At 43.7% G+C, this 21,493-nt stretch overlaps 1 protein-coding gene across 1 annotated transcript in view; it reads left to right on the forward strand.

Moving 5' to 3' along the window:
* The first annotated feature begins 20,380 nt into the window (after window positions 1–20,380).
* The window catches only part of SRD5A2 (steroid 5 alpha-reductase 2), a 30,325-nt gene continuing 29,212 nt past the window's right edge, over window positions 20,381–21,493 (forward strand). The window contains exon 1 of the mRNA XM_054196416.1: window positions 20,381–20,670. Coding sequence (XP_054052391.1) covers window positions 20,387–20,670 — 284 coding nt within the window. The 5' untranslated portion in view covers window positions 20,381–20,386. The remainder of the gene's footprint in view (window positions 20,671–21,493) is intronic.

Here is a 21,493-nt window from a genome sequence, read left to right on the forward strand (position 1 = left end):
CATTATCACTGGTGAAGGACTCATGCTCTGAAAGCATGAGGGATGACATGTGGCTAGAGTTTAGTGCAGATAGATTAAAGCCAAATGGGACCGACAGGAGTGTTAGAGAGGGAAAGAGACATATAAAACCCTATGTCTCTTTGCTGTGCACAAGCCCACGCAGGTACTATGTGTAAACCGGCAGTAGACACCTACGTTTAGGGACCTGCATCCCAACCTTCCTGTGCTTCCTGGTTTCCTCTAACCTCAAATGACTTGAAGAGGGCAAAGAGCAAGAAATGCCCATGCTCATGTTACTCCATCTCTGGGCATGGGTGGCCTTCCCAGCAACCCTGTCTCACTTCGGCTGCACACTGTGGCAGCCCCTTCTCTGTTTACGTTAGTATTTATGGCAGCTGGATCAAGTCTATTCCTAAGGCTACAGCTGTCAGGACAGCTAATGAAGTGTATCTGACAGTATTGCTTTCACAAGACTTTACAAGGTGTTGTTAAGAGTTGTTTGCTGCCACAAAGCACAGCATTTGAGCAAGACATGAACTGTTCTGTGGAAATCCAGGACACAAACTATTGAGACACTGAAATGCCAATAAAAAGAGAGATGTAGGACACAGTCAGACCCTGAGGGTCTGAACAGTCATTGCAGAACTGTGTTTACTTTTCAGTGAACTTGTCCATATCCACAGGACATGTAAGTGGGGCTTTACAGTACAGCAAGGTCTCTATCACAGCTCTTGCTGTGTCTGCTGTCTCGGACTTACAGACAGGGATGAAACCTGCTGTGGAGACATTACAGCTCAGCATACTTTTGTGTATAATTTCCTAGGATATTAAAGTGGCTAAGGCATCCCTTGTTGCACCTGCCTTCTATCCTTTTTTACTCTGTTATCTTGGAGGAAATAAGTGACAAGACGTGAGTTCCCATGCATAGGGGGATCTCCAAGAAATGAGACTAAGCAAGAAGGGCACTGAGTGACCTGTGCCACTAGTTTCAGTTCCTGGGAGAGCCTGAATAGGGGGTTTCACATTCTAAGGAAAGGCTGGCAGAAGGCGCCCTAGAGCTGAAATTGGTGATGAGCTATAACTGCACTCCATCCGTCTAGAGGTACGTGGGGTCTCACCAGAAGTTCCTCAGTATGGCAGTCAGGCACTAACCCAGGTTCAGACAGCCTGAAATGAAGACAGTGCATCTGTTTGGAGATGGAGATGAACTGCAGTCAGTTCTTTGGAATCTGATGTGTGATACAAGACCTGTTACTGGGATGATTCATCTGTGATCAAATTCTGAGCTAGGGAAAGTAAGTAATTCAATCCCAAGACAAATTATTGCATTTTGAATCTTGGTTTCATTCTAATTCAGGATGAAAAGTCAACACTTAAATGAATAAACAAAATCTCGGATAAAAATTTGGAAAGAGAAAAATATACCTAAAGACATAGAAACTTCCTTATAACAGTACTTCTGACAAAAAAAAATGCAATGTAACAACAGAAGGGAAATGAGAAGGCTGAAAATAAATTGAGAGAATTGGGCTGCAATCTCCCATTTTCATTTTAAGTCATTCCGATATTATTCTTTTGAATTTTTGCATCATAATTGATACATTCCCATTAAAAATGAAATTTTAGGGTAATTAATTTTCCATCTGTTTCAAAAATAGTAGAGGAAATCACGGTCTTTAGTTGGTCATAAGTGATAACAAAGAATTCTTACCAATCTGGTCTTCAAACTTGCGTTTAAGAATATTGCATGGATGACACAAACTCTTTGGAAGCAATTGATTTGCATTGAGCAAATTACTGTTCTTGCCAGCTGAAGCCATAATTTGGGTCAGATGTCTGGGCAATTCACAGCTATGAATAGATGAAGAATTGTTGAGATTTGCTTTGAAACACATGATGGGGTGAATTTCAATTGTCAAAATTCTTGTAAAGTTGAAGCGGGGTAGGTTCCTGCTGACTAGATATTCATGAAAAATAGCTAGCAGCAGCAGAATGGAAAAAATGACTGGCAAAATGCAAACCAGGGAATATAGCAAAAGCTTGAACAGGAAGCCCAGTCCTTGAGAAACATTTTGACACCCAGAGTATGAACCTATCTTCAGTGGGATCTGTTGTCCCCACATTTCAGGCCATGGGCGCATTCAGAGCAGCAAGGGTTTTACTTTGTAATGCACCAGGAACGTGTCGTTGTTCCTTGAAGCAGCACTGTTCCCATACTAAAAAGAGAGACACAAATTTTTACAGACAGTCTGGAGCCTGCAAATGAGAGACATACAGCCTTTGCTGGAATGTGTGATGACAGCTGAGCATTACTTGATTTTGTCATTGTCTGGGATTTTCCAAGGCACCTCGAGTGGTTAGGTACCCGCTTCTCACTGGCATCCACTGGGACTACAATGTGTTGCTTTCCTATACTACTTTCAATACCTTTAATAGTGGTGGCCAGAAAAAGGCAATTTTTTGGAGGGAGAACCTGTTTCCTTGTGACGTGGGAAAGAATATCAACTTAAAAACATTCTCATCAAAGGGAGATTAAAGCCACATGGCTCTAGGGCAGCTTGGCTGCCAGGTTGCCCCAGATGTAGGAGTCCCCAGTGTCTGTTGGTCAGCATGGAGGGCTGTGGTCACTGCATTATCCCATGTCTGTCCCTCCACCTCAGGCCTGGGCCACCCTGGGACCCCACAGCCCCCTGGAAAGGCCACCCACTGGGAGGCTAACAGGCAGGGAGTCAGCAGGGTTTCCACAGGAGCCAGCATGTTGTAGGTAGATACATTTTGTGAGTCACTGCTCCAGGCAACAGGAATACAAAGCTGAGGTACACCGATACCTCCTCCCACACAGGTATCGTTGCTGGACTCAGGTCAGACTTTCTCAGAGTTTTCCAAGAATACCAAAGAAATTACTTTTAAAAGCACTGCAGTTTCAGAAAAAAACATAAGATGTAAATTCATCCCATGTTTAACATCTGCCAGTGCTAGTAAGTCTTCCCAAACCTTACTTCAGCATCCTACCATATACATCACAGAAATTACTGTAATGAGAAAAATTAAACTTCTGTGTGGAAGAGGAGTTTGTTTAACATTAGACTTGTAACAGTGACCCTTAGATGCCAGTCTTTCAAGAAATGACAATTCCTCTGACACCTTTTAAATGAGCAAAGAGCATGGAAAAATACAAAAGGAAACCCTATTCAGCCCATACTGACAGTGCTATGGTAAGGAAAAAAGTCTTCACAAACCAAAAATAAACCCAAGCTTATTTTTCCAAAGTAAAACTCACTATTACTAGCCCCTGCTACATAAAGCAAAGAAATTCTGCCCTGAAACTGCAATTAAATTTAAAACTCATTTGAAATTTGAAATAAAAACAATTTACTTTTTTTGGCACAATGACAGTCCTGGTTTTCACCCAGCTCTTATTATCATGTGAACCCTTCTGCTACAACATTCCTTTACTGCCAAATCTGCTTTTCTTTCTTCCATGAAGAAAAATTTAAGAATGTGATGAAGTTTCAATTGATTGCACTACTGCCAGAAATGGAAATTCAGTGACACCATGGCTGAATGTATGTGTAACTTGGCCTTTAGGAAATGAAGACAAAGCTTTGAACATAATTGTGCTAACAAACAGAACGCAGCAGGTGCTGGTATCTACTACAATTTGTTCTTATTAAGTTTTGCACTAAGAAAGAGAAAATGATCATTTGCCAACTGATCCACATTTCAAAATTAATAAATCAATGGTAATATGTTTATCTCTAATATATTTAGTATCCTTTTGTTACCTCTCAAAAGCTTATAACATAAAATCAACAGCCCAAACTGGCTGAACTTATTCAATACAATAACATATTATAGAATCGGCTGCTGTGTTTTTAAAACTTGTTTTTGGTAATGTAGAATTAAATTTCAATGACAACTTTTATATTGCTTTTTTATGCAGAATTCTGGGTCAGGAACTGTTGTTAAAGAACGTAGCTGAGAACGTTATCTCTGCTGTCCAAGCAAACAAACACACACATCTACATAAAGTATCTTCTTCTTATCATCTTTCACTGACAGATTCAAAGTAAGTAAAAAAAATTCAATTTTTTAATCTAAAAGGAAATTTAAGGACTGAGATGGAGATAATAAGATGGAGTGTATGAAAGTACAAAAAAGGTGTTAAAACTGAAACAAAGAGAACAGGAAATGTCAGGCAGCAGCCAGCCTCAGATAGAGCTGTACAAATAATTGATTCGTGGTTTTTCCTTTTAAACAAAACAAAAACTTGGCAAAATAGGATTTTTTTTTTTAATTTTAACACTATATTAGACTATGCTTTGTAGATTTAAGCAGCTTTATTAGTAATACTATTTTTTCAGATTTAAAATTAAAATATTGTTTTAAAATGCATAATTTTTCCTCTTCGTTTGCTTCTCTTTTGTTGAAATCTTGAACTGAATCTGAAAATATGTTTCCATATTTCTCTCCTTGAATTGCTTTAAGCTACATGGTCTACAAAATACTGGAATGGTCTCTGATGCCAAGATGTTTCAAAACTCATTCGGTTGCATAAATATTGCATCCCCTCACTTTCCACAGCCCCACACTGTAGACATTAAATGGTATGTTAATAGCACTGTTATTTTGAGAACTCTGATTTTATCTGCTCTCAGGGTGATAGGCTTTTCAGTAAGTGGAAATATAAGAAAAATATCTTCTGAACTACAGTACCAATGTTTGGCAAATGACTGTGAATTCTGGAAGAGGGAAAGAAAACTGGAAACATGTCAGGGCATGGCCTGAAGCATTTGAGAAATTTCTGCCTTGTGTTACCAATGCATATTGTGCTTTAGAAGTTTCTAAAGGCAAATGCCTACTCAGTGGGTGGCAGAATAGCAGAAAGCTCTTCCTAGCAGAGTAGAGAAAGAGAGAAGGTGACTGCTTACTGCCTCTGTCAGTTGGGCAAGTGTGTGGAGACACTTTTATCTTCAAAAGCAGGGTGCAGGGGCATTAAATGTGACCCAGTACATCTTCATGCATCAATTAACAAAAACCCTCCAACCCTTTTAATGAACTTTAATAATGGCACATTATCAATTTTGAAGCTGCTGTACATGTGTTGTTAATATGCTATGGTATTTGTAATTGAATATGACCTCCTGTGACATTAAAAATTTGACTGTCGGTCCCAAAAGACATCCACATGTTTTATGAAGGACGAGCATGCTTCAATAAACCTTTTAACCAAGAACATATGCTCAATAAACAAAAAGCTTTTATTGATTTCATAAATAGCAAGACAATGTCAACCCTGAGCCAAGCAAACTATTGCACAGCTTACTAAAGTGCTATGGTATTTGTTTAATGGAGAATGGTAGCTATATGCCAGGGGGACCATTACTGGTCTCCTTGTCTTGGGGCTGGGACCAGTGAGGCAACTGTCTCTCCCTTCAGGTCTAAGTGGGATTGCAAAGGATTCCCTGCACATGAACAGCAGCTATGGAGGATCAGAAGCAAAAGGCTGCTGTGATCATGTTCTGCATCTTCCCTTCACGTCCTTTTCCTTGCATAGTCACTGCATAGATACTCTCTTGACAGCTTTTCAATCATCCTCCAGTTCTTCTAGTTCTCATCCTGTAGCGTGTGTCTTGTCTTCCAGTCTTTTAGTCATGTTTGCCATCTCCTGTGAATGACTCATGAGATCAACAAGCATTTCTATATAGGCCATGCCCAGGCAGGGGTTACCAGAACAGAGAAACCACATAGTTACATGGCATAACAATGTTAGCCAACTGCCAGCATAGATAAAGTGTTATTTTCCCTTAATTTTTTTCAGTTTTGGAATTTAATTTCTTTTTGCTCTTGCCATTGTGGGGAGTGCCTGAAAATGGAAAGGCATTTTTCCAGTTAAATCTCCTGGCAAACTTCTTGTACCATTGTACATGCCCTAATTTAACACTCCTTTGTCAGATGAGTTCTACTGGAGATGTTCTGATGATGATGATGATTAGATTACATTATCCTTATTTTTTTGTAGAAACCTAATGCAGTTGACTGATTTTGTCACAACACCTGATGCATTTCAGGAGTGGGGTTTTTTTCCCGCATATGGTTTACCACTCGATATATTTCAGCATTCTGTGGTTGCTGGGAAGAAAGCCAACAGGGAGGCATGTCTCCATGGAAAGACCCCTCAAGTTGTTACGATAGAGTCTGATCCTCCATAAGTTCCTCCATGAGCTTTTTGGCATATACCAAGAATGTTCAGAGAAAAGTGGGACTTTCAGCCCAAGCTGTGCCAGAACAGTGTGATTTTACTAGGCCAAGCCTAGTAAAAGCTAAGGCCTTGTGGGATGGCAGAGGCAGGAATAATTGCAGCAGCAGTTCCTTAAGCTTGGATATATATCAGCATGACATTTTTACATATTTTGCGTTCAACTCCTAACAAAGCAGCGAAGTTCTTTCCAATTATTTTGAGAAAAAATATGGGTTAAATTGGAAAAAAAATGGGAAAATACCAGTAAAAGCCTTTTTTTTTCCCCCTACAGGAAAAAAACAATCCACAGTTACTACTGTATTCCTTTTTAGTTGCCTCTTAACGTTTCAGCAGTATCTCTTCTCCTTTCAAATATTCATATTATCACATAGATAAAGAAAACTAATTTGCCTAACAAAAATAAAATAAGCATAGTGGAAAAGGGGATAAATAGACCCAGCTTGATCCCAGTATTCCAGAAGCCATTATAAGCACTGCCAATAATAAAGCCTCTGCTTAATGTTGCTGACACTTCCCTATTTTCTTCTTTCCTATATTTTCCCTGCTTGGTATCTGCCTAAGACTGATTAAAAGAATAGGTGAAACATTCAGCACTTTTGGGGACATCACTCATATGGGAAAACCAATACATTTCCTTCCAGTTCTAGGAAAAGCAAAATAATTTAGTTAAAATATGGAAATTTAAAGTAAAATCATTCACAAATTTATTCTGAGAAAAAACACCAGCCTTTCTGGGGATGAGGTGAAGGGAAAATGAATATCTTTTCCCTCATAGAAAATTTTTAAAACTAGTTTGTTAAATAGACAAAAAACCTCCATGTTTTAGAGCTGTCAGTTTTCACTTGGCAGTGTTTTATGCTGGTGCCAATCCCCACTGAAATATAGTAAAATGTGTTCCAATTTCACACCTCAGGTGACTTGTATGATCTTTAGAAACTTCTTTAAATTTGACAGCTAATTCTCCAAACACCTGTCTGTAATGAGCATGGCCTAGTCCTTCCCAGCAGGCTGAATACACTTGATCTCCACCAAATGGCTGAATGGCTTCCATCCCATGCCTGAAAACGAAGTAGGATCTTTCTCACCCTTCTCATGGAGTTTCCCAAACACCTATGTGGCTGCCTCCATCCCTCCTCAGCAGGCAGCAGGTCAACACCAAAAGCAACCTGCTACTTGTAACACTAATTCTGCCAACAAAGCACTTTTTTTCTCAAGCAACAAAGGCACGTTCAGTTACTGTCGCTCTGTAGATCTTAATTGTGCTGACTGCCTTTGCGGCAGCTCAATTAGTTCCACATGAAAACATTTGTCTTTTTCAGTGTTCAAGTCAGAATGTGATGTTTAAATCAGATTTTTTTTCCCCAAAGGCTTCCAATCATAGTCTTCTAATTCCAGAGTAATGAACTGGTTCTAGTTCATATTCTATCCTGTGCATAGATCAGTTCTCATACAGTTGTTAATAAAACCAGAAGCTATCTATTAGCTATATGCATTAACTAAACTACAGCTGACATATGTAGTCAGACAGCTGGTTGGTGACTGAACAGCCAGTCTGTGCCTGTCCAAGAAAAGTAGGCGCTTCTGTATCCAGTTCTGTCTTATAGCACGGAAAAGGCATGGTTTCATACCAAGTCAATACAGCAAGTCCACAGGCCAGTCAGCGACTCACTTGATAACAGCAAACAATTAGATTAATTCAATGGGACTGATGGGATTTATATTAAAACACAATTCCATATTCCATATATGTTGAATTGCCTGCGTATTTGTAAAAATACATGCTACTTTGATATATAATACAGGAATTCAGCATGTTTTCCTAAGAGAAACTAAAATTTGTCCTGAATTGTTCCTGGGTAAGCACTAGTTTAAGTGCTCATTCTAGTTTTAGAAATGTAATTTTAGTCCATTTGAATTCATATTCTACTTGTTATTACAATTAGACATTTTTTGAGTTTCTACAAAGCTGTAAGTAGACATTTGCTAAGTTTTAAAAGTGTATGAGTTCTGTACGCTTGCCAAAATGTAGAACTTCTAAGTTACAGGACTTGGCACATGGCTTAAAGCAGGCAAGGTTGCTTCTCTCCTGTCACTGACACCAATCGAAAATGTTCTCAGCTTGTTCTTTTTCTTTATGTAGGTCAGCACTTCAACTACAGTCGTCTTCTAATTCTGCCAGAATCATGTTGATCTTATTCTAATTCTTTTAATAAAAGCCATGAATTTTGATTTTAGCTCTAGTTAATGATAACAATCTTCTAACTTCAACAAATGTATGTGAATCTTTAACAGAACGGCAAATGCCACATTTCTGAAATAGAGCCTAGATGCAAGTACTCCCAAAAAGCAAGTCCCTGTCTCCAACCATGGAGGAGATACAACTTAAAGAAAACGTTGCCAGAATACCCCCAAGAAGAGGTCATGTCCCCTTCTTTTTCCCCAGCCCATGCCAAGTCTCGGTGTGCTGTTGAGCTGTGTTGGTTTTGGAACAGGCTTTTAAGCTCGCTGTGAGGGAGAACACAGCTGATAGCGAGATGATGGAGGAAAGCCACAGATCCCGCCACTGTGACCCAAGAGGAGGCTTGGCAGGAAGGGCCTCCCTGCTCTTCTCAGGCGTTCAAGCTAAGCCAAGCCTCTGGGGATGGCTGTTGGCAACCCACTTTTACATGGGAGGATATCTGCTTACAGAGGACAATGTGACTTTAAAACTACTCCAGAGATGCAATTTTCAGTTCACATGCTTCCTCCCTCCTGTTCCTTCCTTTGCTACAAGTCCTTGGAGGTTAGTGAAAGGAATCGCACAGGGAACCTTACCCAGGGCTCTGCAACATGGTTGCGGGGAGCATAGGATGTCCGTGTTGGTTAGAAGGGCCTCTGCAAGAGTTGGGGCAGTTTATGATTCCCAAATGGACAGCAGGATGGATGGTGTCACTGGACACCCTCATGAGGCACATCAGGAGCATATTAAACAAAATAGCAATCTAAACAGACAGTGTAAGCTTCACACATCCCTTAGCTACAGCCAATCCTTTAGATAAGCATGCTCAGCAGCCCCAGAAAGGAAGCAACCAGAAAGTAATAAAATGCTTGAAGTACTGAACATACAGATTTCTACTTCCTGTATGATAGAGCGGCTTGGCAAAACAGAGGTAAGCAGTATTACGGCCCCTCCGTTACCACTACTTGTATAGCAGGCTTGCAAGCACACAAAAGGGAAATGCTGAAATAGAAGAACAACCAAAACTACATATAACTTAAGTAAGAAAAATTACAAACTATTCCTAAAAGAATACTGCCAGGGGTAATATAAAAGAACTACGTTTCAATAGCACAGTCATAAAATCAGTGTGGCCCATGCTGTTTAAGGACATGCCAGGAATATGTCAGCCCCACAGACTGTGAAGTCAGAAATGCTTCATCACTGGTACAGCTCTGTGCGCCAAGGCACATGTACGGGCTGTGCCATGACGCACTGCTGCTAATGACAAGGTCTTGCAGGGTTGGTGATGTATACTTCTTTCATTTTAGTTCCTTGTGGTCTATTTTAAGCAAGTAGCTCACAGTCTTGTAGTGTTCAAGAAATTCATAGTCCTGAACACACTAGGCTTCTTACAAGCCAGGGAATCGTGACCTAATAGAGTGCTATAATTACCATTTCACAAAGCAGGGACTGAGGGAAAAAGTGACTGAATAACTTGCTCAAAACTACCTGGGGAGTTTCTGGCAGATCTGAGAAGGGAATGCAGGTCTCCCAAGTGCTGGGTAAAATATTGAACCATTCTTTCTCTTGCTAAACTTCTATTGGCTGCTGAAGCATATACTTAGGACAACAGCAAAGTCTGAAGAAACAATACAAGAAAATACATGTCCCCAGGGTCTCCTCTCAAATGGTACTGATTAATCTGACACAAAATGGTAGCCAATGACTAGTATAATATTCCCTTGAAATCTAAGAAAAGGACATATGCAACCTTTCTGAAGTCAAGAGGAGTCTTTCCAAGTAATCCTAATGAATTTACAATGAATTTACGGGGATGGGGAGGAGGCATGTAGCAAACAGAAATTAAGCACATGTTAAACAGATGCTATACTGATTAAAATATGAAAGCCATAGATATGTACATAAAAAAATGCCATAATGGTTCGTATTACCTTACAGGTCAGAAAACAGTCCTTTTGGCTACATCACGTTACCTGGTAACCCTGTACTGAGCAGTTCATACCAGGTACTTCAAATGCTCTGCTTGAATCCACAAACATATCTAATCTTATGTTCAGTACACAGATGCTCTGGCCCCACATCACACACCTTTCCTTCCTCACATTTACCCCTTGCAGATCTAGCAGCCACTGCTCCCTGCTCAATCCACGACCAACCCTCCTCGTGTCTCCCCTCCAGTTCTTGCTAGCACCTCAGATGCTGGACTGTAGACCTTTATCTGTAATGACAGAAATCTAATTGCATTTTTCAGATTTTTGTATAAAGGTAACACAAGGGTCTGGATGCCTTTTATTATCCAGATGGCGCATTATCCAGATTCTTACTGCAACTGCCAGACACAACTGATTCTCATTTTGCATGACACTTTCATAAGGTTCTATCCACCGCTTATTATATTGACAGAAGTGAAAGTTAGTAGAAATTGGCAAATAGTGATTCTCCGGACAGGCTTTTAGCCAAAATTAAAAAAACCTGTGAGGATAACACAATACACCAAGAAACAATTAGAGGTATAATCAAGGATATCAGCTTCTAGCAGACCAAGTCAAACAAGACTGTTTTTACAGCTTCTACATCACACAATCTTTACTGTCACCACCGTCCTATTTAAACACATTAAATTATTTACAAGTATATTACCATAAACATGCAACAGTCCACCTGATTACTTGATCACATAAACTTCCTTAAATAATCTAATATTATATTATCTTTACTGCTGCTGTGAATCTAATTGAACTATTCAATGCAATATATGAAAAGCTGAACTCTAGAGGCTAGGCTGGTAAGTGCATGTGTTGGTAGTTGCATTGGTGGCTTTGTGCCTCTATTTACTTTCTCTGGCTTCTGCTGGAGAAACTCATCTATGCCCCATATGACAGGTGGAGGTGGGTGGGTATTGTTAGCATGTTACACTGTTGTGGAGAGCACTTTATTTCTAGGCTGTATCCTGACTTCTTGAATGACCAAAGAAGTGAACGATGTTTCTGGTATGAGCAGTACAACTTCATAAGCTCATGCTTATAACCAGAACAGAAGTCAATAGATCCAGCAATGGCTTATAGATCCACTCATTTCAAGGCCAGAAAGAACCTAAATCACCTTATCTGAGTACCTAACAAAGGCCACTTTATTTTATCCAACTAGTCATGTATTGAACTCAGTAATTATAATCACCAGAAGTATACCCATGGCAGACCAATGAGTCCAGGAGTCTGCAGACTGAAAAATATGAACTGTCTCATTCCTCTCAATGGCCTGCTAAAGCTATACTTGGGGATTGTAATTCATATGCCAATATTCTCAGCTGCTTCACTAATGGTTTTTTCGGTTCTGATTTAGATGAGGCTTATGCACTTGCCCAAACTAAACATATATATATATAAAATATATATTATATAATATATACACAGCATTATCCTCTTAATTTTATTGCAACTTTTACTTTAATTGAGGTCTGTGATAATGCTCTAAATATTAGGATCAAAAGATTACACGAAGACAAGCTTCATTCAAGTCTTGGAATTCTGGAAAGGTAAACAATTGGAAATGAAAAACATAATATCGTGAAAGATCAGCAATCTTTATGTATAAATGTGATCACTGTGATTATAATCACAAAATCTGTGGTAAAATGAAAATACACTGAAAGCATAAACAGATCCATCCAGTTACAAAAAAAACCTGTTAGCAACATTCAAATAGTAAATAGTTCACTTGGTAACTTGCTACTTCAGTATAAAAGAAATTACAACAGAATTTCATAGAATCACAGAACAACTGAGGTTGGAAGGGACCTCTGGAGGTCATCTAGTCCAACCCCTCTTCTCAAGCAGGGTCACCTACAGCAGGCTACCCAGGATCACATCCAGACAGCTTTTGAATATCTGTCTCCAAGAATGGAGACTCCACAACTTGTCTGTGCAATCTGTACCAGCGCTCGGTCACGCTCACAGTGAAAAAGTGTTTCCTGATGTTCAGATGGAATCTCCTGTGTTTCAGTTTGTGCGCCAAGCCTCTGGTCCTGTCACTGGGCACCACTGGAAAGCACCTGGCTCCATCTTCTTTACACCTTCACTTCAGGTATTTATACGCGTAGCTGAGCCTTCTCTTCTGGCTGAACAGTCCCAGCTCTTTCAGCCTTTCTTCATAGGAGAGGTGCTCCAATCCCCTCTAACCATCTTTGTGGCCCTTCGCTGGATTCTATCCATCCAGTATGTCTGTGTCTCTCTTACACTGCCTCCAGGTGTGGCCTCACTAGTGCAGAGTAGAGGGGAAGGATCACCTCCCTTCACCTGCTGGCAACACTCCTCATGCAGCCCAGGATACTGTCAGCTGCCTTTGCCGCAAGGGCCCAATTTAGAGATGACTTGCTATAAAGTACTGACAGGCAGAACATTAATACTGCTGTGCTATCACAGTTCTGAGAGTTCAAGATACTATACAGTAAAACCAGATGATCATATAGATATATTCATGACAATGGTCTTGTGTATCACGCTGAACTACCCAAGCAGCCTACTCTATCTTTCTGTAAGGGCTTGGACTACCTGGTTTGTCGCAGGCTACCTATGGTTTTCTAGCATCTGAGGATTGCTGCAGTTCAAATTCCACCTATGGAGTCTCCTTAGATATGGGAGAGCCTTCAGGAGGTAATTTGGATACTGGAGTGGCTCAGAGAAGCCAAAGTGGGACTGCTGCCTCAGTACAAAGCAAACAGGCAAAATGAAACAGCACAGCCAGCTAGAAAGGTTGGTGCTTGCTGGTGAGAAAACAAAACTTTCCATGCCTCCCAGTCACACAAAACAATTGCTAGATGTTTAGCAAGCCACAAACCTAAAGCATTCATCAAATTTGCTGGTTTGGGACTTGCTAACCATCAAGAGAGCTCAGAACCCAAACCCTCTCTAATTTACATGGTCGGAAGCAGGCCCTACACAGGCAACTGAGGCATAAATATGTATCTGCAGGACCTGGGTACTCAGAGTTTACTACCCAGCTGACTCCAGCCTCAGGACACCAGCCCTATTTTGTCCAGGTCCTGTCCCCTTCCTGGACTCTCCATTTCCACAGAGGAGAAATCCAGTTGCATCAGCTGGAAGCTGTGTCACACTCCAGGCAGGTCCCTGATTTTAACAGGAAAGGGCCTAGGAGTTCCAGGGAAAGCATCTGCCCAGCAATCCAGCACAGCCTGAGTTTCTACAAGGTGCACACACTGCTGACTCAGACCACCCACACCACTGAATCATAGGCTGGGCAGGCAGCAACAGTGGTACAGTGGCAACCCCTGCTGCTGGGATTCAGTCAGGAAAACATAGCAGCATAGGGGCTGCTCTATCTCATTTATTACTTCCATACATGGCAGGTAGGGGGAAAAAATACCAAAAATCATTAACAATTGTTAGGCCACATCTTATGTTGTTTATAACTTTACCAGCTCTAACCATACAGTCTGCGGTTTTCCAAGTTTGGTGCCTGCTCAAAGCTTTTGGAAAAGGTCAGCCAACAATTCAACTGTTTCTGAAAAGAAAGTAACTAACCACGCTAAAAAAGTAGTGACATTTTCTTTGAGCTGCTCCAGCACCCCCAAGCTTTGTAGCATTCACATGAAACATGTCAGGAGGTGGCCTTCCCATCTGGGACATGCCAAGCAAGAAGACTTTGAAAATATGTGGTTTACAATGATCAGGAGAAACATGTTTGAGTTTATAGCTAATTTCCCAGGATAAACTGTCTGCAACAACAATGTCCCAGCTTCTGGTGAGCGCAGAAACTGCAGTTCTGTGCTGTGTGGACTCAGTCCTTTACACCAGACATCAGATGAGGAAAATTCTCTTGTGCTCCTCAGGCTCCCCCTGCTTTTCATTCTGTGATTCTCTGGCTCAGTTTCAATGCCCAGACAGTTAACTTGAGCGTGTTTCTTCATCTTCTCGTAACATTCAGTGGCTAGGATGTTTTAGTGCTAACAAACTGGAATAGGTGGGGCAGTGTGGGTATAAAGGTGTCTTCCTTCTCTGCTGAAAGAACTGTGTTGTCAGGGATCAGAATATGAAAACCAGACAACACAGCAAGAATGTCACTAGATAAAATGAATTGAAGGAGAGAACTGGGGTTCAGATTCCAGTCTCGTGGCTGATTTATATAGATGCTGATCAAGAAAATCTGAAGTAAAAGGAAAGACAGCCTTAAAATGTTAAGTCTCTCCCTATTGTTTGTGGGCTTTTGTTTGTCATAGTTTTTATATTCATCCCAGTAATGATGTGAACACACTATTAAAAATAACTTGCTGCAAAACTCTATGTGCACTAGGTTAAAGTTAATCCTTCAAGAGATTTATTCCTTCTTCTTCACACATGCTGGAGTAACCTGCCCTGTCTTTCTCAAAACCTATTCTCACACTTCCGTCAGTGTTAGGAGTACAAACAACAGCAGCGGCTTATTTATTAAATTTCACAAGCCAAATTAATGCACGCTTCTGCAGTTCTAATTGCTTTCCTACAGTTGCTTGCATAAGTCACAGAACCAGCCTTTAAAAATGTAGTTTTACTAACCACATGTTTTTTCGTTCCTACTCTTTCTATGCACCAACATCTTTGACTGAAGGAAGATGAAAAGAATTTTCTCTTTTTTAAAATGTTTTAAATTTCACCTGCTGGATCTAACATATGAAAGTGACAGTCATGCAGCTTCTTATGTCAGTAGATGACAATTCCTGCTAAGTACTAAAAGACTACTTGTGACTGAGAGGGAAATGTCTATATTGGATTATTAACTCTGTGCTCTTGTGAAATCAAAAATTACACAAGGATAGCACAATAGGAAATGAACCATGAGGAAATGAACAGTTTCTTATTCAGTGCAGGGTACATATGATGTAAAACAAAGTGTCAGCAGCAGCTGATGGCTGACAATGTTTCTTAAATTCAGCCTAGCTACATTCATGTCAGCACTGGAAAGAGATTTGTTCAAAATTGTACCAGTGCACATAAACTTTTGGGAGATCTAAGGAACTACCTTATGCAACTGTTTATCTTTCTGAGTGTTCTCATTCAGAACTTAATCCTTAAAATTATATGTGCAACTGAAAGGGCTGCACACCTAATAGTACTCTCTACACCCAAGCTCCAGGTCCTTTTGTTAAAAGTGACAGACCACTTTTTACTTCCACTGTGCTCTGATTCTGGTTTACAGGAGGTCTCTCAGATAAGACGTGTCTGTGGACTGCAGAAAGGCAATCAACAGAACTATTCTGTTCTCACCCAGAGCTACCAGAGCAGGGACATACACCATGATATCAGAGGAGGCACAGGCGTGTCAGAAGGCGGCAGGCTGCGCTTTGAGAATGCTACACTCCGGCCACCCTGAGATCCTGCAGTGGGCCATACTGATTCTTGGCTACCTCCTGAACTCAGGGGAGAGACCTGCAGTAGTACAAACCCATCTTGACTTCCATCTATAATTTTCTTCTGAAAAACCTCTTAAATCCACAGACCTCTAGATTTACGTGACCCACTGTTTTTCTCCAGATAATTCCTATTTATAAATTTTTACCTCTGACATACCTAATTTTGTACCTCCTGTATATTTTGTACAATTCAGTTGTTCAGAAGAGTTGGATTTTTCTCTTCAAAGATAAAAAAAGCCAAGAGTTCTCAAGTTTTATCAGATATGCAAACAGGGCTTAGACTGTATGTTTTTCCCCTCTCCCTTCAATTTGAGCAGGCCTGCGAACACTTTAGCGTTGAAGTATTTTTTTCCAACAAATACTCCCACTGAATTATTTACTCTTGACACATAAAAAAAGCATTCAGAATATCTGTAATTTACTGGAGGAGAAAAAGTCTGAATTAAATGGTCTGTGTTTTGTAGCTTGATCATGCTGGTTTGAGATAATTCCAGGTCAAGATGCATTACTGCCTGGTGCTCCTTTGGGCTGGTGAAATGAATATCCACATGCACACCCAAGGGAAAACTAAAGTTTGGTTTAAAATAAAGTTTTGGTGATTTTATACAAACCACACTCTTCCAGCACTGCACCTTGCCGCCTTCTCAAAACGCACTGATGTATACAAAGAAGGCTTCTGCAGCACTGCTTTCACCTTTCTCATCGCAATTCCTGGTGTGGTACTTAGGCAAGAAGAAGGAATTCTCGGGGGAAGATTTGTGCAGTGGTTGAATGTGATGAATAATCACCCAGTGCTTGTTTTCAACAACGAACATAAATTCTGTGGTACTTAACTTAGAGGAGTGTCTGTTCACAGATATTACTTCAGAGCTCTAACTTATATAGCAAGAGTGGGATTCAGTTCTCCTGACACATTTGTCTAGACATCTTTTAAAGCCAACGGAGAGAAACAGGCTTTTCTACATTATGATTCATTTATCTGTTTTATTACCTCTTTGGATGAGATGAATCTCACCTTAAAAGTGCCTCTTTATCTCCGTGGACTAGAAGTAGTTTCTATGTGACTAGCTCACTGTTTAAACATTAAAAGAATTCATACCCCATTTGTCTTTTACTCTGTAAATGAGTAGAACTAAGCCCTTTCAGCTTGAATCAGACGAACCTGGATGATGAGCAGGGGACTATCTGAACCCACCAGTGCTGTGCTCAAGATCACAGCCCCATCTAGTTCTTATGCTGTGCTTCCTTCAGATTTTTGGTTTGAATCATAGAATCACAGAATGGTTCGGGTTGGAAGGGACCTTAAAGATCACCTAGTATCAACCCCCCTGCCCTGGGCAGGGACACCTCCCACTAGACCAGGCTGCTCAAAGCCCCATCCAGCCTGGCCTTGAACACTTCCAGGGATGGGGCACCCACAACTTCTCCGGGCAACCTGTTCCAGTGCCTCACCACCCTCACAGTAAAGAATTTCTTCCTAATATCCAATCTGAATCTACCCTCTTTCAGTTTAAAACCATTACCCCTCCTCCTGTTGCTACACTCCCTGATAAAGAGTCCCTCCCCACCTTTCCTGTAAGCCCCCTTCAGGTACTGCAAAGCTGCTATAAGGTCTCCCTGGACCCTTCTCTTCTCCAGGCTGAACCACCCCAACTCTCTCAGCCTGTCTTCATAGGAGAGGTGCTCCAGCCCTCTGATCATCTCTGTGGCCCTCTGCTGGACCTGTTCCAACAGGTCCATGTCCTTCTTGTGCTGAGGACTCCAGAGCTGCATGCAGTACTCCAGGTGGGGTCTCACCAGAGCGGAGTAGAGGGGCAGAATCACCTCCCTTGACCTGCTGGCCATGCTTCTTTTGATGCAGCCCAGGATGTGGTTGGCTTTCTGGGCTGCAAGTGCACATTGACGGCTCATGTTGAGCTTCTCATCCACCAACACCCCCAAGTCCTTCTCCTCAGGGCTGCTCTCAAGCCATTCTTTGCCTAACCTGTATTTGTGCCGGGGATTGCCATGTCCCAGGTGCAGGACCTGGCACTTGGCCTGGCTGAACTTCATGAGGCTCGCACAGGCCCACCTCTCAAGCCTGTCCAGGTCCCTCTGGAAGGCATCCCTTCCATCCAGAGTGTTGAGTGCTCCACACAGCTTGGTGTCAACAGCAAAGTTGCTGAGGCTGCACTCAATCCCACTGTCCATGTCGCTGACAAAGATGTTAAACAGCACTGGTCCCAGTACTGACTCCTGAGGAACACCACTCGTCACTGGTTTCCACATGGACATTGAGCCATTGACTGCAACCCTTTGAGTTTTTTGGGTTTTTTTTTTGCAACCCTTTGAACCCAACACATACTTTTGAAGTGATTCCCGCAATCATCCCCAACTAATTACTGAGCTTTGGTTTGCTTCATCAAACAGTCCTAGTCCATCACTGGTTCTCCTTCGGATGAAACTAAGCCAGAAGATGCACTCCATGAATGCCCCTAATGTGCGTCTACCACTAATGTGTGTTCAATTCAGGGGATCAGACTAGAGGTAGTTTGAAGTAATTCCCCGTGAAACTTGCATATTATGGATGCTGGGTCCTCATATCCAGCTGTTTTGCTACAGAGACATTTCTTTTGGACTGCACTTCTTCCTAATTCAGACCCAACCTTAGATTTCTAAAATCTTTCTTACAGACACCTTCCTCCACTGACAGTTCACAGCCAGGAACTGCTGCTTGAACACAGGTGCCGATGCCAATAGCCTGCTATGATCTATACAGTTTTATGGCCAGCATAGCTAGCACAGTTCTGGTCCAGCCCACCTAGCACTCTTTTATACACAGCTGGGAAATGGTATGTGCCCGAGGCTATCTCCAGCAGGCAGCTTGGAGGCAGACAGGCATCTTCTGTGGGGGCAGAGTGCTCTGGCATGTGGCTGACAGCCATAATATGCCACACATCTTTGATGCCAGAAAAGCCTTGACCTGTTTTACTTACTGCAACAAACATGACCTTAGCGACTACAACACTCCACAATGATAACAGAGAAATTGTCCATGGCTGAAAGAGCTCTGCTCCTCTAAGTAACTGCCCCATAGAATAGCCAACCTAACAGTACAAGTGCCTCCTGGACTACAGGACAGTCTGTAGCCTGGTGGTTTGGCCAGCCTCTGCAGAAACAGAATCCCCTTAAACAGAGGAGGCAATCGAACCCAAGTCTCCCACATCCCACATTAGCGCATTCACCACTCAGACCTTGAATAAAAAACAATTAGCACCTCTGCTCCACAAGAGCATTTTGTGTGGTGTCCAGTCCTTTGTGGAGCTGGATCCAGCTGCTTTTTCAAGTGAAGATGCAAAATGAGATGGATGCAATCGTAATTCATGGCCTTGAGGTGATACGCTGTAAGGGCCAGTAACAATAGAGTTTAATGTTCTGTTAGCCCTCCTACAGAAATTCAATGCCCTGACAATCCTTACCAAATGAAGATCCCTGAGGAAACAAGAAAAGAAAAGCCTAATTCCTGGACTGTAGTTTTAGGCGAACTGTTGTCAAAACTGCTTCATGTGGTTGAGACAGCAGGCTTTCTGAGCCTATCCCAAAGCTAGCACTTATATCAGGACCATCTTCACTAAAACTTGGGACACTTTGAAAGTTTAAGCATGGCTTGGTTATGCCAAATATCATCTGGAGTTGCCAGACTCGTAGGCTTTGGACTGGGTTTCCCTCATCCTACCACGGGCACCTACATTTGTTAATTTTCACCTGGCCTTTAGCACCTCTCTGCCTTTCCACCTGCACGCGAATGGAGCAGCGGCACTCCCGGCTACCAGAAGGCTGCTCAGCCAGCCCATCGCAGACCCCCAGGTGAGTGACCGCCATTCGCCGTGACAGAAGCACCGCAGGCTGGGTTACATCGTTTCAGGGCCTGCCAACGGCCTCGTGCCTGGGTGACCCAGAAGTCACACCGCGCTCCACAGCCTGGGACAGCCAGGCCGCCATGTGCCAAAGCCTTTGCAACACCTCCCCGGGGCCAACACCTCCCCGGGGCCAGAGGGGAAGGAAACGCCGCCGCTCCCAGCTTACCGGGAGCAATCGCCTCCTGCTGGGAATCACACACCCAACACCTCTGGGCCGCCCCGTCTCCCCTCAGACGCCCCCGCGAGACCCCCGCCCCTTCAGCGCCCGCCCTCGCGCCGCCCGCCAACGGCCGCCAGCCGCCGCCCGCCAACCGCCGCCCGTCACCCCCCGGGCCGCGCCCGGCGGAGGGGCCGCCAGCCGGTCGGCTGAGGGAGGGACCGCAGCGGGCCCGGCGGGGGGCAGCTCCCCTCGGGGCGGGCTGGGGCGCCTCGCCCGCCCCGGCAAGAGGGGCTGCGCCCTCTGCCGAGCCCGGCCGATGGGAGGCAGCGCGGCGGGGCGGGGTGACGGCCGCGGCTCTAATAAGGCCGGGGCTGGCGCTGGCCGAGGGCTGTTTGCCTAGGTGCCCCGCGCTGCCCGGCGCCCCCACCCGCCCCCGAGCATGCAGTGCTTCCCCAGCCTGGTGTTGGCCCTCAGCTCGCTGCTGGGCGCCCTGGCGCTGCTGCAGCTCTCGCTGTACCTCCGGGTGCCGTCCCGCTACGGGAAGCACGAGGAGCGGCTGTGCCGGCCGCGGGGCCGGCTGCCGGCGCGCTGCGCCTGGTTCCTGCAGGAGCTGCCCTCCTTCCTGGTGCCCGCGCTGCTGCTGGCGCTGCGCAGCCCGCCCCGCCTCGAGCCCCTCGGCTGCCGCCTCCTCTGCTGCCTCTTCTGCTGGCACTACTTCTACAGGTACCGCCGCCGGGCAGGGCTCCCGCAGTCCCCCCCTCCCCCCAATCCCCCCCACCATCCCGCCCCCCACCGCCCGGAGCCGCTCCGACACGGGCGCTCCGGGGGCGAGCGGCGGCTGCGAAGAGCTGCGGCCTCCCCTCGGGAAACGGGGAGAAACGATAAACCCAGGGAGGCTGCGGGAATGGGCGCAGCCGGGGCCGTGTGGGCGGTGGGGCTGGGGCAGGTCTTGGTGGCAGCATCTCTCCCTGCCGGGTCAGGCGCGGTCCTTCTGACGATCGCCAGCGGGAGGGAGCGGGAGCAGCTTCATTCGCGCCCCTGGGCTTTGCTCGGAGCGTAGCGGGGGCCTCGGGTCGGCATCTCTCCCCCGTCCCCTGGCCGCTGGGGGTAGGAGCAGGTGGTACTTGAAGCAGGGGAGATGATACATGCTTTGGATTTTAGCTTTAAAAAAAATATAAAAATGATAGAACGAGGTTTCGCTAAGACGGAGCAAAGTTTTTGATGAAACTAATGCAAATAGATGTGAAGGAACACGGCAAGTTGCTTGTTGCGAGCAGGAGAAGCGCAGCGTGTGCAGCGGCGGGAGCGGCGCCGGCCGCCACAGCAATCGGTGGGAACACGCGTGAGGATGGCCCGCATGCAAAACCACTACAGCAGTGAGGGCGCAAGGACTGAATGAGCCGCATTGCTGTGCAGTTAGCACAGGAAAACACAAAGTCACTGCAGGCTTTCTCTACCACAACAGGAAAGTTGGTTCTTTATGCTCAATTCGCCATTCCCACTTCACTAGAAAAATACCAATTTGTTTTTATTTTTTTTCCTTTTA

Source organism: Rissa tridactyla, chromosome 3 (genome assembly GCF_028500815.1).
Source record: "Rissa tridactyla isolate bRisTri1 chromosome 3, bRisTri1.patW.cur.20221130, whole genome shotgun sequence".
NCBI lineage: Eukaryota > Metazoa > Chordata > Aves > Charadriiformes > Laridae > Rissa > Rissa tridactyla.